We start from the raw sequence: 15,938 nt of genomic DNA, 5'->3' as shown, positions 1-15,938 counted from the left end.
TATATATATATGCTTATATCTGGATTTTAGTTGTTAAGTCAATGATAGTGAAGCCACAATTCATAGACACAACAGAAGGTAAGTATAAACAGATGTCATTAGGAAAGGGCAGTAGAATAGATAATTGTGAATTGACAAGGATGGGGGGCTGTGACAGAAGGATCAAATGGAGCAAGAGGAGAGGGGGCTGTGGAAGGGAATACAGGGAGAAGCAACTAAAATTAAGGGATATTAGAGGGTAGTATTAAAACCTAACATAGTAGAAACTTTCTAAAGCATATGCATATATGCATATATGCATATATGAAGGTGATTTAAATGAAATTGCCAAATAAGGGGGAGGCAGAGTCCCAACTGGCCATCTCTTGTCACCAAACCAAGCTTCCGCTACCAGGATCGGGTTATATCCAATTGAGTTGTCCAAAGGGGCCCCACGGTTAAGGCTCAAACAACCTAGGCTGTTGCCAAGACTGTTGGTTTCTCTCCACAAATAGACAGCAAGGCCCCATTGCTGAATACAGCACCTGTACAACTCATTGAACATGGAGAAGTCAAGCTTGTGCCTACATAAAAACCTCCAGCCCTAAGTTCTAGCATCTTTGGTACAGGAACATACTCTGTGAGCCCTCAGAGAAGAAATATAGACACAGCCACAGCCACAAATTTTCAAGGGTGTACTATTGCAAGATGTGCTAGGGTGAAGGTGGCAGAAAGCTTCTGGGAGTATTCAACCAATATCTGATTTGACTTAAAGCCCACTACACAAGACAGAACCCATACCAAGTACTGCTTGGGTAACCAAGAACCAGAGACTAGATGGCCCAGAGACCTAAGGCAAAACCTCTAAAACAAACAAAGCAAAACAAACAGAACAAAACACATGGTGATAAAAATGACTCTTAATGATCTCCTGATATGCACACAGATCATTGCCTTGCTCAGCCACCATCAGAGAAGTTTTCTTATTTAGCATATGCAAACAAACATTGAGACCCACTGCTCAACACATTATGCAGAGCATGAAAGACCTTGGAATACTCAGCTTGAAATTGGATGTTTCCATCAAATCCTCGCCCTCAAAGATAAGGGAACTCTGAGGAAGAGGAAGTGGAAAGAGGGCAAGAGGGCACGAGCCAAAGGGGATGGGAAGATACCAAGGAGACAAGACTCTCTAAATCAAGATGGTAATTACTCATATGAACTCACAAAGACTGATGCAGCATGCACAGGGCCTACATGGGTTTTCACTAGGTTCTCTGTGTATATGTTACAGTTTCTAGTTCAGTGTTTTCATGGGATTCCTGAGTATGTGAATAAGTCTCTGATTTTTGTGCATTCTCTTGCATTTTTTCTCTTCTGTTGGTTTTTCTTGTTCAACTTCAGTGTGACAATTTTTATTATGTCTTATTATATTTTTGTCATATGTATATGTATGTATACACACATACACACACACACACACATATATTGAATGAAGGATTGAAAACATAGTCATTAGGGTAAGGGTTAACAACTGAATACTCATTTATACTTGCTGGGAGAGGAAAATCAGTTTTCTCCAATGAAACAACACTGGGTATATCAACTACTCCAGGGAAGACCTCATGTGCATGATTAGTTAACCAAAATATAATGTACATCTCAAGTTTCATTTTATTGTATGCTTTTATTTGACTGCAGTTGGGTGGTTTTTGTTGTTTTTGTTGTTGGTAGTGGTGGTTTGTTGGTTAGTTGGCTTTTAGTTTGTTTTTCTGTTTGGGTGTTCCTTCATTTTAGGGTAAGTGCTGTTTTACTCTATGCTTTTTAAATAACTTAAACTTGGATGGTAGAAGACAGACAGGATCTGGAAAGACTTTGGAGACAGGAAGAATATTGTCAAAATATATTAAAATTGTTTTAAATAATAAAAATAAAGAATGAGGCTTTTTCTCTTTCTTCTGGTTGTCCTCTTAGCATATGTAGAATCAATGCAAAATGGAATGAATTCATATTGAGTTATGGGTTGGATCCTCTCAAAAAGTAATTTGAGGTACTCTGATGATATATATTGAGATGGTCTCACATTATGAATTGCTCATATATGAAGGTGATGCATTATAATGTAAGAAAAGGGCCTAGTTTCTTGGCTCTATAGCACCATGATGGTATGTCTTCTGGACTGATAGAAAATGACATCTGGGTTTTGGGGTACTGTATCAGAGTAATAAGTAAAAGCAACAAAAGCAATATTCTAGCAGTATGTTATGGCAAATAAAAAGTTTAGTACTACAAGACATCATGTATTATCATGTTGTCTTCTTCCAGTAAATGAAGAACAGATTTATAATCTCTACTCTAACTTGCTAAGTCTGTTTGAATGGCCAGTGGTATCTTCCTTCTCTTTGTCTTTTGAGAGAGTCAATACTTACTCTAATACCAATATTTTCCAAAGCAGTATGATATATATATATATATATATATATACATATATATGTGTGTGTATGTATATACATATATATACATATATATGTGTATATATATACACTAAACAACCATACAAGTAACATTATATGGATCGAGCAAGTTATAATTAGGAAATTATATGTATATATATATGTATATGTATATATACATACATGTATATATACATACATGTGTACATACACATGTATACATACAAGTATATGTATACAAACATGTGTGCAATAATAATGGAAAAGAGGTTGTGAATTGGAAAGAGAACAAGGAGGACTATATGCATGGGTTTGGAGGGAGGAATAGGAAGCAAGAAATGCTGTAATTATATTATAATCTCAAAATAAAAAATATGTGTTGATCTAATTAGGCCCTACATAACTTCTTGGAAGAGAGTATAGTGCTAGCTGCTGGACACAGTTCATGTAGAAGAGGATTGGCACATTTAACATTTAATTTAGATGGTAATTCTTAAGAAGTGTTGTTTACAACCTTCACTTACTCTGACTTGGGGATATGGAACACTGAGCATGTGTTTAACACATGTGAGGCCCTAGTTTCATATGAACAGTAAAAACAAAAAAGCACAAGAACAAAACAAGAGATTCATGACCCCCAGCCTGATCTTGGAAGTGGAGAGGAAAGAAGGGAGGATGGAGAGAGGCAAAAAAGGAAGTAGAGGAACTGGTAGAATTGTAGGTGTTCTATCATTTCTTTGGAGTAGGAAGAGACTGGACAGATTGTGTGCTTCCAATTCTGTGGTCTCTGACCATAGTGCATCCAGCAGCTCTCTTACACTGGAAGAACAATACTAGTGGTACTTGCCTCCTAGTAAAGAAGGGAGTGTTTCTCATAGCTAGTATGCACATGAAATACTGTAAGGAAGGGAAAGGTCACGTCAGGGTAGCCTTTGTCTCTGCAGCAGTCCAACTTTTACCTGGGTATAATCTCCTCTAGGTGTTTGCTATTGAGGTCTCTGGGCATCTCTGACATGTTCTGCTAGAATTGGCAGACTTGTAAATATTTGGGTTTTTTTATTTTTCATTTTGTTTTATTTATTTATTTTTGGTTTTTTGAGACAGGGTTTCTCTGTGTAGCCCTGCCTGTCCTGGAATTCACTCTGTAGACCAGGCTGGCCTCAAACTCAGAAATCTGCCTGCCTCTGCCTCCCAAGTGCTGGGACTAAAGGCATGTGCCACCACTGCCCTGCGGGTTTTTTTTTTTTTAATTTTTATGTACTTATTTTTAATTTGTGTATGTGTATGTTTGCATCTATGCTTACATGTGTTTGTGTACATATGTGTGCTCATGCCCATGCATTCAAAGGCTAGAGGAGGACACTGGATGTTTTCCTCTAGTGCTTACCAACTTTGTTTCCTCAACAGAATAACCCACTCAACCCAGAACTTGCTGTTAGTCTTAGCTGGCTGGTCAATCTCCCCATTTCACCCTACAGCAACTCTGCAGCTTTTGGGTTACAGGGTCATACTGTTAATATTAAATGGCTGCAAACTTAGGTTCTCATGCTTGCTTGTAGGCACTGCTGCTGACTCAATCATCTTTCCAGCCCCACACAGTTGTCTGTTTTGAAAATGACTACATCAAAGAAAAAGATTCATTAGTAATTTCCTTGAAATAGTAATTCTATTACACTTTAAATGGTGAATTTGGAAATAAATTATATTTTTGTCAAATCATGGCAAACCTACACAAGCAAAAAGCCCTCCCAGTTTCAGGCTATGCCACCCAATGTGAGCTTATGACACTTGCAAGGGAGAATGAGAAATGCACCTTAGGGAGCTGCCTAAAGAGCCCTGCTCTATGATAAAACCTTGTTCTTTTGGGCTAGCAGATGAAATTCAAGTGGCTCCTTACTATCATGTGGTGTCTACAGGTTACAGAAAAAAATTAGAAAAGGACACACTTAGGGGATTTGGATCTTACCTTCATGAGACAAGACGGTAAAGACGGTCTCCATGCCAGCGTGAACATGGTCAGTCACATGGCAGTGCATCAGCCATGTCCCAGGGTTGCTGGCTACCATCTCCACAACTTCAAATGTTCCTGGGAAGAGATCTACCACATCTGCCCTGTAACTGTGCCCATTCTGCAAGAAACATAGGGATGTGGAGAAGAACTGAACGTTATAGGAACCAAGTTACAGCTTACAGGAACTAAAAGTCTACAATGTCCATTTTAGGTTCTTAAAATGTCTGTAGCAAAGAGAAACTTCAAGGGTCCTTTTTATTTATCTCTCCTAGAACCCAATCATGCAGACTAAAATAGCAGACCTCTCTTCTACTTTTTCATAACATGCCAAACATGAAAAAGATATTATCTGTTCTTTTAGATGGTTCAAACCTAGTTTCTCTGAACTTTTCCTTAGACTTTCATACTCTTTAACAATTACCTTATTCATTGCCATTACCTTCTCCAATGGCTCTTAGGGCATTCTTTTAATTATCCCAGAGAGGCTCAACCATATTTTCAGCTCACCTGATAGAGGAAACTCTCTGCATGAAAGTGTACAGTGTGAATGTCAGTATCTTGACCCATGGCTAGCATGTACCAGGCTACTCGTTCTCCTTGGTATACAGTAAGACCTCTGAGGTTTGCATAGAGTTTCCCATTGATAGCTGTAAAAGAAGAAAATATCTCACATCTTTTCTTTTATTTAAACTTCTCTATTGCCCTAGGTCCTATCATTTCTGATGACAGCAATAGGTTACTAATTTGCTACATAACTCTCTTCAATGTATCTTCCACAGTAATGATAGCAGAGTTCTCTGTCTCTTTGTCTCTGTCTCTGTCTGTCTCTGTCTCTGTCTCTGTCTCTCTCTCTCTCTGTCTCTCTGTCTCTCTGTCTCTCTCTCTCTGTCTCTCTGTCTCTCTGTCTCTCTCTCTCTCTCTGAGCAATTATTTGGACCATATTATTCTGAAGCTAAAAAGTGGCTGAGGAACACCTAAAAAAATGAAAACAAACAACAGCCTCATAGCTCTATAGGTCAGCCAATAAGTTCATTAAAAATACACCTTCACAAGCCAGGAAGTGGTGGCGCACGCCTTTAATGCTAGCACTTGGGAGGCAGAGGCAAGTGGATTTCTGAGTTCGAGGACAGCCTGGTCTACAGAGTGAGTTACAGGACAGCCAGGGTTACACAGAGAAACCCTGTCTTGAAAAAACCCCCCAAAATAAATTAAAATACACCTTCGCATCACCTTCCCAGACTCACCTCCTACTACCAGCAGCATTGATTCCAATTAGCATGATTTTTTCTTTCACCATCATCCACAGAGTCTATTCACATTATTCGTATCTTTAGGCTTCTGAGTGTATCTTTCATAAATATTGCTTCCTTATTATTTCTCTTTAAAACTTCACCTTCCTCATGAAAACTTTTCTGTTTTCCTAAGCTCCTCTATGTAACCTCAATTTCTTATATCACCTTCCCCCTTTGAACTCCTCCAATACTCCTCAGCATGATTCATTAGAACTCTCCAAAAATCTGTCTTCCAGGTTTATTTATCTTTTAAGGTGTGAAAGCTTATGTTGCCAACTTGTCTTAGGTTACTAATAAGCAGGAAATAAATTTATATACTACAGTGCTGTAGCTTCCCTGCACATTTACAAAACCACAAGCAGATAACTCATACTACAAAATACATTGCCTGATTAACACAATTCTCTTCCAAAGTCACATCCTATGCTGACTTTGAAAGACACTGAGCTATTCATTGTTTCATTAATTCATATTTGTAGGATTTTAACCAAAAAATTTCCTCCCATATCTGATTTTCATACAGGTAGAAGATGATTTCTCCTCTACTCTTTAAGGGGGGGAAAAGAATGGAACAAACAGCTCCAGTATTTCTCTGTGTCTACCCACATCAAATTGTGGATTTGTTTTTATTTTTTGTAAAACGACTGAAATTGTTCAGCTCATCCACTTCTAGATATCTCTTTGATCATAGAAAAGGGTGCAAATTGGTTCACTAATTGGTTCTGGGTAAGATTCTACCTTTCTTAATGTGGAGAAATTTTGTTGTCCATTGATGTCAATAACAATTTTAAAAAACTTATCTATTGCAGGGAAAGTATCAACAATCATATTTAGTTACAGAATGGAATTCAGTTTTCCAATTAGCATTCTCAGTAATAAGGCTCATATTTTACCTTAACCATTTATTTTTCTCCATTGGTTTAGAAATGTAGAGGAGGAGGTAGAATATTGTTTACTTGTCCCCTCGGACTACAACATTATTTTCCTTTATTTTTACAGTAGTAATGTTCAGAAAATGTTCAAATATATCTGCAATCTAACTAGCTAGGTAAAGTGATGTCTAAAGTTTGGACAAATGGACACCTGAGTAGATGAACGTTTAGCTAAATCCTGAATTGGGAAGACCTAACTGTGCCCTCGTTTCTTTTGTTCTAGCTCATTTATTTCCTTGATTTGACAGAAACTTTAAAAAAAAAGTTCACTTTGTAAAGTTGTGAATCATCTGTTCTAGTGTGAATCACTCATCTTTCCACCAAGAAAAAATAGATAAAACCTATAGGACAATGGGAAACTACTTTTGAGTTCCATTAGCGTCATTATCAAAGCTGCACCTCACTCTCAGATCAAAGAAATCTTGGCTGAGAAGTGCTGGGGAGAGGTTACTTCCTACATTCCACTGCACTTAAGCTCTCCCTCTTACTTGAGACTTCCTCTCTTCTGTGGAAAGCTACCAGATGTCTAGAGCCAAGGAAGGCTTTGATGATGCAATTCTCCACCCTAAAACCATTCAAAAATCAAAAGTTCTTTATTGCATGCAATATAAGCTCAGCGTGGTTATTCTCTGCGTCTGTCTTCTCCAACTACTCCATGTAAATCTAAATTTTCCTTTAGAAGTAGTAAAAAAATGACAAGTTGCCATTCATTTGTCTATATTGGCAAAACAGATTCAGAATTTAATCTGGTGGTTAAATAACATGCTTTTGAGAGAAAAACAAATCCAGAATTTTAAAACAGAGGGGTACTTACTAGGTGGCTAGTTTTATATAGAGAGAGGGCTATAAATATTCATCTTCCTTTATCTAGTAATGTTAAAATGTGAGTGTGTGTGTGTGTGTGTGTGTGTGTGTGTGTGATAACTTTAAAGACTTAGCTTCCTTCTTTCTGGGCACCTCATCTTATCTGAACCATGTATCTATTTTGCAAATATATACGCAGAACAATAATTTTTTTTCTAAATAATTTCCATTCAACTGTCCCACTTTCTCATCTTTTTGAGAATTATGCACCCATAGATAGAGATGAACCTAGCAGATCATCTCATGAAACCTGTGAAGACTAGTTTGAAATAAGAGTAGCTTCTTTTCTACAGACCATGCATTTTATTGCTCTCCAGGAAAGTTGCATCCTGCAAGTTAACACGACTTGCTTCTTGAGGTCCATAGATTGCAATATTCTCCTTCAGATACCAAGATTGGTTCTCATCAAAGATCAAAAACAACAAGGCAAATTCCCGGTCCATATCCTTCCGGCCTCCATTGGGTTCCAAAATACCATTTCGGCAAATAACTAAGGGTCCCACTAGGCCACTATACATGTCCTAAGGAAACAAGAAAGGGGACAAAGATTTGAGGTTATTCCTGGACAGTAGTATTCTATAGGGAATATAGTTGGGTCACCAATAGCAGACTATAAGCCCCTTAGCACGTCATCATAAAGGCTTTAACTCCGAAGTATCTTATTCTGATATCTGAATTCATTCTAACAATCATTTAAGGTATAGTTGAGAGGTGATATTATGTTTTACCTAGATTGAATTATTCATTCATTATTAAATATACCAACTCGATACTTTTAAAAATAGTTTCCTATGCCTGCAATGCCCTCCTTCCAAAATACCCCAGCATGCTCTTATTTAAATTTCAAAGTCCAAATTACAGGTATCTTCCATTCTGATACCCTTTCTACTTCTCTTTTGCTCAACTAGACCATACACTTTAAAAATAGGTTAAGATATTTTACATTTGTATTATCCATAACACCAAGAAAAATACCCATAATAGACACAATATATTGCTGATGACTTGTGATTAACTAGCTACGTAGAAAAAAAATTCATTTTCCAGACTAAGAAAATGAGGCAGCATGACTTTATTCCAGCTTATTCCAACGATACTCTAAGCGTCAAATTTATGACTATACCCTTAATTTCCTGTCAATTTTCCCATTTTTGAAAATATGAGCACATACTGCTTTCCAAGATCTAGAAAGATGAGATAAGAAAGTTCTCATGCCAAGTATGTGCTGTGACACCATTACCTTCATCCCTCTTCCTGACTATTAAAATAAGGCAAGCATTTGAGTAAATTAACTCAATCTCTGGGCATTACAGAGCTATTTGTTTACAGATGTGGTTTTTAACCACATCTTTTGTAGTTGTTATTTTACCAGGTAATTTGCCCAATTCTGAGACATTTCTTTCAATATTTCTTTTTTTCTTTACCTTGATGGGATCCACTGCAGAATAATAAATCCAGGAAACACAAGCAGAGTCACTAGGACCAGGACCAGATCTTTCTGGGATGTTCCACTGGTAAGTAAGTACTTCACCTAAGGATAGTAAGGAATGTCTCATTGGACCAAGTAAGTCATTTCTCTCAATTTCTAGATCTCCCTTCAAGGCTACAGTAGGTGAGTCTCAGCACCCTTAAGATCCTTTTCCATTACTTACAACTGGCTCCATTTTACTTCTGTTACATGGTTTCCTCCTTTCTTGGAGAAAAAAAAATCTCCACTCCCCAAAGCTCAGGCCTAATCTCATGGTAATATAGTCCTGCTGCTGGTTTTAGTAGCTATAATGTTATATCATTTTTTTTTTACTTAATCTATAATACTGCTATTATTTTGATCTATAAAAGTGGCAACACTATATGGATCATTCTGTGTCATTGTCTGTGTCACAAGGTGAAGTTTAAGCTTTTCCAGAAGTAGGTAGGACTTATGAAAATGAGTGAGTTGCAGCCCCACCTTGGAGAAGCTCCTTCTGTAACAGCAAGAGCAATTGGCTGGATGGATATTTTCTCTCTACATGTCTTTGTCTTCAAGTTTTTCTCCTTTCATGTTATATCATTTTTTGTGCTCATCTTGATTTCCTGCTGCTGCCTCCTAATGAAACTTTTCATAAACTCTGTACTCATCTCTCCACTTCCATTCAATACTCTATGAATGATTTTAATCACAAATTATGATATATGTCTTGAAAAAGTCTTAAATACTTCATGCCAGACCTCCCTTGTTACTAAGTTCTCATCCCCAAATTTTAATTAAACAGTTATTATTTTAATATTGCCCTAATAGGAGATAAAAATGGAAGCTTTCTATTGGGATTATAGTTCAATGGAAGAACATCTTAACGTGTATGACACCCTAGTTTCAATCCTCAGGACCAATCAATCATAACCTAAAATGGTGATAAATTTAACTCTCTCCTTTGAAAAAGTAATACATTTTTTAAAAAAAAAATCTGTGACTCTACTGTTCTGAAATAAGACAACTATTCTCCTACTTGTCAAAACTCAAAACTTTAGTTTTCTTTGCCACTTTAGCACTCGTCTATTCAACAACCAATGAAGCACCAAGTCTCACTGATTCTATCTCTATATTTAATTTTTAAGTTCATTTTAAACGCATATGTACATCCACATGAGTGCTGGTGGCCATTTAGACAAGAAGGCACCATGATATTTCTTGGAGCAGGACTCATAGATGGGTGCAAGCTGCCTGGTGTAAGTTTTCCAAAAAGAACTCATCTCCTCGGGTACAGTGGCATTTGCTCTTAACCATTGACTCATATCTCTCACCCTTGTACAATATGTTATTAGTTCATAGTTCTCTCTGTCATTTTAAGTTCAACTACCTCTACCCTAGTTTAGACTGTTGTTTGCCCACTCACTGTTAATAAACATGTCTGCTCTGTAGTGAATGAATGAATGAATCATGGATTTTAAATGAATCATGCCCTCCTGAAGGAAGGAGGGAAGCCTCTTAAAACTCAGGGAGTAAACAAAACTTGTAAGACTCAGAAACTGAACAAAGTTTCCAAGTCTTGGAAAACTCCTAGATATTTTCCAACATTCACAGGTAGCTTCTGTAGGAGGTTATATGAAGAGTAACAACTGCTAAGAAAGAAGGGGCTATGCAGGAAGCTCCAGGAATGCAAACTTGATGAGCCATCATCACCCAGGCTACAGTGAAGTTTTTGATGGTTCTACTGTGTTTGAATTATCCATGTTCTAGTAGGTAACCCCTGAACCATTGCTGCTGCTGTAAGTACCCCAATAAACTCACCAGTTGGAGAAATTAGATTTGGGTGGAGTGGGTAGCTTGACCAGTTGTCACTGCTCTATCTGTGGTGAATGGACCTCTGTTCATATCTCTATAGAAAAAGTGACCTGCCTCTAACCTAGCCTTTTCCAACCAACTTCCCATATTGACCTCCTATAGCAACTTTATTGAGGTATGATTTACACACCATACAATTCACTCATATCTAACTATACCAATTTAATTATTATATATTTATAGATAGATAGAATTATTACATTATAGCCCATAAACATTCAATTAAACAACAAAACGATAAAATATTGTACCTCAAGATGACATATTTTCACATAATTCTGTAACTACTACCGTGCCCTAGTTTAGAACAACTCATTACAATCAGTAAATCCCCATAATTTTGTCACACTTTAATCTACTCACTACCCAATGCAACAACACACTTGTTTTCTATCTCCTTCTGAACATTTCATAAAAGTTGAATCATATGTTTTATTGTCTTTCTCTTACTACATTATTTTATTTTTATGACATTTTCATGGTTTATCTATGCGGCCACATACTCAGTTGCTTTTTATTGCGAAAGTATATGACGTTTTATAGATATATTACATTTTATTCATCAATTCATCATTTGGTAGATACTTAGGCATTCTACTTTGAGAGAAATATGAATAAAATTGACTCTAAGGAGTGCAGTTTTAGCTAAGTGATAAAGCACTTTCCTACAATGCATAAAGCCCCTGGTTTAATCCATAGAATCATAAAAATGCTGCTATTAATTATCATAAAGGTTTTTGTATGAAATTACATATTCATTTACCTTGGATATACAAGTTGGGATGAATTATTGAATTATACAGTAATGCCAATTTTTAACAATTGGAGGAATTGGCAAACTGATTTCCAAAGCAGTGGAATCATCAAACATCATTAATGTAGAGTCTACCTTCTCAATATTCTCATAAAAAGTAGTTATATTTTTTCTTAATTTTGTTTTAGTAAAGGAGAGCTGTTACTTTATTGAAATTCTGGTTTGTTGTTCTCTGATGTCTAATGATGTTGAGAATTTTCTCTGGCATTTACTGCTATTCTTAAATACTTTTGTGGGAGGTGTATTTATTTATATCATGTGTTCTTTCTGAATTCTATTTGTTTTTAATACAATTATAAATACTTCTCACAATTTAACAAAACAAAACAAACTACCCAATTTAAATGAGTAAAACTTTGAATGATTCACGAAAGATGATACAAGACTAAATAAGAGCCTAATAAATGTTATCATCATCAGCTATCAGGAAAAGGAAAGTCAAAATCACAAGTCACAATGGCTTTTTTGTAGCTTAATGGTACAATTTTCCTTAACACGCACAAGGCCATGGATTTGACTCCACCATCACAAAGTATTCACAATATTTATCATATCATTGGTCATATATGATTTAATAACTTCAAGTAATTCTCATGTTCACTAAAGCTGAAAACCACTAAATGATACATCATCTTGAAAAGTACCTCCTCTGGTACATTGTTGAGCAGTGGATGCTCAACAAAATGGATGAAAGCTGCTGATGAAATACCTAGTGGATTGCAGCTTTCTTTTTAAACTTTAAACAAAATTTTATTACATAAAGGTTGTCACATAAGTGGATACTTTTCTACTTTTTATACAACTATTTTCACTCCCAACAGAAAGGCTGCTTCTGAACATCTCATCTGATACAGAGCTACAGTTCTGACAGTAACTGAACAGTAGAAATGTATCAGTGATTTAAGCTGAAAACAGGACACTGGTACAAGGATCTCATACCCAGTATCAGGAATCTATAAATGTCTTTATTCAAAAATACAAAATAAATTATCCATAGGCATGAACAATGACAGCACTAAGCCATTATATATTGTCAATAGAAACCAGTAACTGATGGTTACAGTGGTTAGCCAGCCTTCTCTTCAGTCATTTTCTTCAGGTGACTTCTCTGAAGTCATCAGTGAGGAACCTGCCTTCAGCTTCCTGTCACAGTTCATTGATAAGGGCAAAGCACTATTCCAGGAGTTAGAACATGCCACTTCCCATAAGCCCTCACATCCAACCCAACAGGCCCATTCTAGGGTCCGTCTCTTCTTTAGGAATTTCTGTCACTATAGCTTTGGCTGTAGATAGAAAGGAGGCTACCCCAGCCACATCCAGTAAAGCAGTTCTTACAATCTTTGTTGGATCTGATTGATTTCCTTTACCACCATGCTGACAAAAATCTGTTTAGCATCATAACCAACAGCTGAGGAATTCTGCAGACTATTCTCAACTATCAAAGATCTTTTAACACCTGCATTCTTAGCAATTGCCATTGTAAGAATTTTGAGTGCTCTTTTAATAATTTCTATATGAATTTTCTGATCTTCCCTAGCTGGCTTTAATGAATCCAAGGCTGGCATGCACTGAAGTGGAGCACAGTCCCCTCCTAGAACAATGCCTTCTTTAACTGCAGCTCTGGTACATTTTTAGTATCAGTAACCCTGTCTTTCTTCTCATTCACTTCAACATCACTTGTCCCTCCAAAGTTCATCACAGCTACTCCATCTGAAAATTTAGCAAGTCACTCATTCAGCTTTTCCTTTTTATAATCATTAGTTGTGATGTATAACTCCTCAGTGATTTTTGGCATCCATTTTTTAATTTGAACTTTGTTACCTTTTCCTTTCAAAAGCATGGCATCACCTTTGGTGACAATGACCTCTCCAACTTTTCCTAAGTCATGAGCTTTAACATCTTCAAGTTTTAGATTCAACCTCTCTTCTCCAAACACTGCACCAACAGTAGCAATAGCCATATCTGTAAGCTGGTTCTTCTTTTTGTCCCCAAATGCTGGGGCTTTCACTGTTAACCAGAAGATCAACTTTTAATCTGTTCAAAACCAGTGTGCTTACAGTTTCTGCATCAACATCTTCAGCAATTATGATCAAGGACTTCTGATAAGCATTGGCAATTTCAAGAGTAGGTACAATGGACGGGACACTTTTTTTCACTCAACAGAACATTGGTATCTTGGAATTCACATTTTGACCTTTTGATGTGTTAATAAAATATGGGGAAATATATCCTCTATTCATGCTTTCAATAACTTCTAATTCATCACTCAAGGTTTCTCCATCCTTCACTGTGATGATACCCTTTCTTCCAACCTTTTTCATTGCATCAGAAATGATGTTTCCAATGTCTTTGTCCCCATTTGCAGAAATTGTAGCAATATGAACAATTTCTTCAGGAGTTGTTACAGATTTAGGTTGTATTTTAAGTTCAGCAATTATAGCATCAGCAGCCAACATCATACTTCTCTGGATTTCCACTGGATTAGCCCCTTTACTGACATTCTAAAAGCCCTCCTTGGCAATAGACAGTGCCAGAACAGTAATAGTGGTGATGCCATCCCCAGCCTCTTTGTGTTATTGACAAAATCTTGAACAAACTGAGCCAAGATATGTTTGTATTTATCCTTTAAAACAATTTGCTTTGCAACAGTTTTGCAACAGTATCCCCATCTTTTGTTAATTTGGGACTTCCCCAACTCAGTTCAATGATCACAGCACTTCCCCTTGGCTCCATTGTAACAGCTATAGCATCTGCTATAAGGTCTATTCCTTGAAGCATTAAGGCTTGAGAGGTCATACCAAATTTTACATCGTTGGCATAGGCTCCAGTGAGATGAGGACCCAGTGCCCAGAACAGTGGTCTCACCTGGCTAAGGACTGTGGGTGGTTGAAGCATTTCTGTAAAGCAGTGGTGGGAGTGCTCATCGCAAGGCAGGCCATTGGTGACAAGTAAGAGCATATTGCAGCTTTTAAAAATGTATTCACAGTCTCAGCTATGTCCCCAGTGCTACTTAATTTTGCAACTCCATATCCTGTTCTACTTGGTGAACAACTCCAAACTTTTACCACATACTTCAAGTCTGACCTGTTCTGAACCTCACTCCCAAAGTCTCATTTTAAGTCAGATAATGGAATTGCTGAATACTTGTATAGCACTTATAACACACTGAGTTACTGACTCTTCTAAAAGAAACCTTTGTAGATATGAAGTGAAGGTTGGTCACAGACAGATGTTAAAATAGCTTTCCAAATGTCACACATCCGTCTGAAATTTGAACTTATCAAGCCTAACTCTAGAATTCTGCTCTTACTGTCTGAATTAGTAACTGTTCTTGTCCCTGTGACAAAATATCTAATATAAACAACTTAAAGGAAGAGATGTTTATCTTGAGTCATGGTTTCAGTACATTATGATGGGCAGGGAATAATAGAGCAAGCAGCTCCCAATATAGCGGTCAGGAAGTAAAGTGGTAATAACTAGACATTTGGTGCTTTACTCAGAACTGCAGTACATAAGGTATTGCTGTCTACATGTAGAATAGATCTTCCTGCCTTAAATTTTCTCCGGAAATGCTATCACAGACACACCTAAAGAAGGATTTCACAAATCCCTACAACCTCTTCAGTTCAATTAAAGTGAGAACCAAAATTAATTTTCACATGACCACTCTGAAGGTTGTTATATTGTTATATCTGTTATACTTTCATTACTAAATCTAGTAACATATTTGTATTCACATCTACGAGTTGCTCCAGTCTCAGATGGAGAGGTTTTCTTTTTATGACTTAAGATTACTTCTTTCATTAGAGTTCTTAATACCATTTCTTCTTATGTATTGCCAGATTTAGATTCATCCTCCTACCTGGATCTTTAACTTCTCTGCTCATCTATCTCACTGTATATACCACATTCAATTCTCTCCTTGATTCTGTGTGTTCCTCCAAACCAGTGTTTTCTAAGCCTAATCTGGCTTTCCTTTACAAGTAAGCATTTTACAGTTCGGCCAACATTTACTGTTTCATTTTCCTCACTTCCTTTTCACTACTTCATCCTCTCTCTGTTATTGGTTCAAATGTGTCCCTTTCAAAATATTATATATTAAAGTCTTCACCCCTATTAGCTCAGAATCTGACCTCATTTAGAAACATGGTCAAATTATAAAGAAGGAAATCAGTTTTAAATGAGGTTAGTAGGGCAGGTCTCCATTACCCACAATCCTTACAATGAGAACTTTAACTGCAGAGACACACATAAAAAGAAACTGACATGAA

At 36.8% G+C, this 15,938-nt stretch overlaps 1 protein-coding gene and 1 pseudogene across 6 annotated transcripts in view; both read right to left on the bottom strand.

The window, feature by feature from the left end:
• The window catches only part of Heph (hephaestin), an 86,898-nt gene that overhangs the window by 5,656 nt on the left and 65,304 nt on the right, over nucleotides 1-15,938 (bottom strand). For all 6 annotated transcript variants that reach the window (XM_031365301.1, XM_031365291.1, XM_031365330.1 and 3 more), the window contains 4 exons: nucleotides 8,956-9,062; nucleotides 7,827-8,052; nucleotides 4,951-5,090; nucleotides 4,399-4,561 (listed from right to left, as the gene is read on the bottom strand). In XM_031365301.1, the coding sequence (XP_031221161.1) occupies nucleotides 4,399-4,561; nucleotides 4,951-5,090; nucleotides 7,827-8,052; nucleotides 8,956-9,062 (636 nt within the window). The remainder of the gene's footprint in view (nucleotides 1-4,398; nucleotides 4,562-4,950; nucleotides 5,091-7,826; nucleotides 8,053-8,955; nucleotides 9,063-15,938) is intronic.
• LOC116086988 lies at nucleotides 12,853-14,788 on the bottom strand (annotated as a pseudogene).

The sequence above is a fragment of the Mastomys coucha genome, chromosome X (assembly GCF_008632895.1).
Source record: "Mastomys coucha isolate ucsf_1 chromosome X, UCSF_Mcou_1, whole genome shotgun sequence".
In the NCBI taxonomy this organism is placed as follows: Eukaryota; Metazoa; Chordata; class Mammalia; order Rodentia; family Muridae; genus Mastomys; species Mastomys coucha.
Note: the sequence above shows the minus strand (reverse complement) of the source record. Positions and strands in the feature narration are given on the sequence as shown.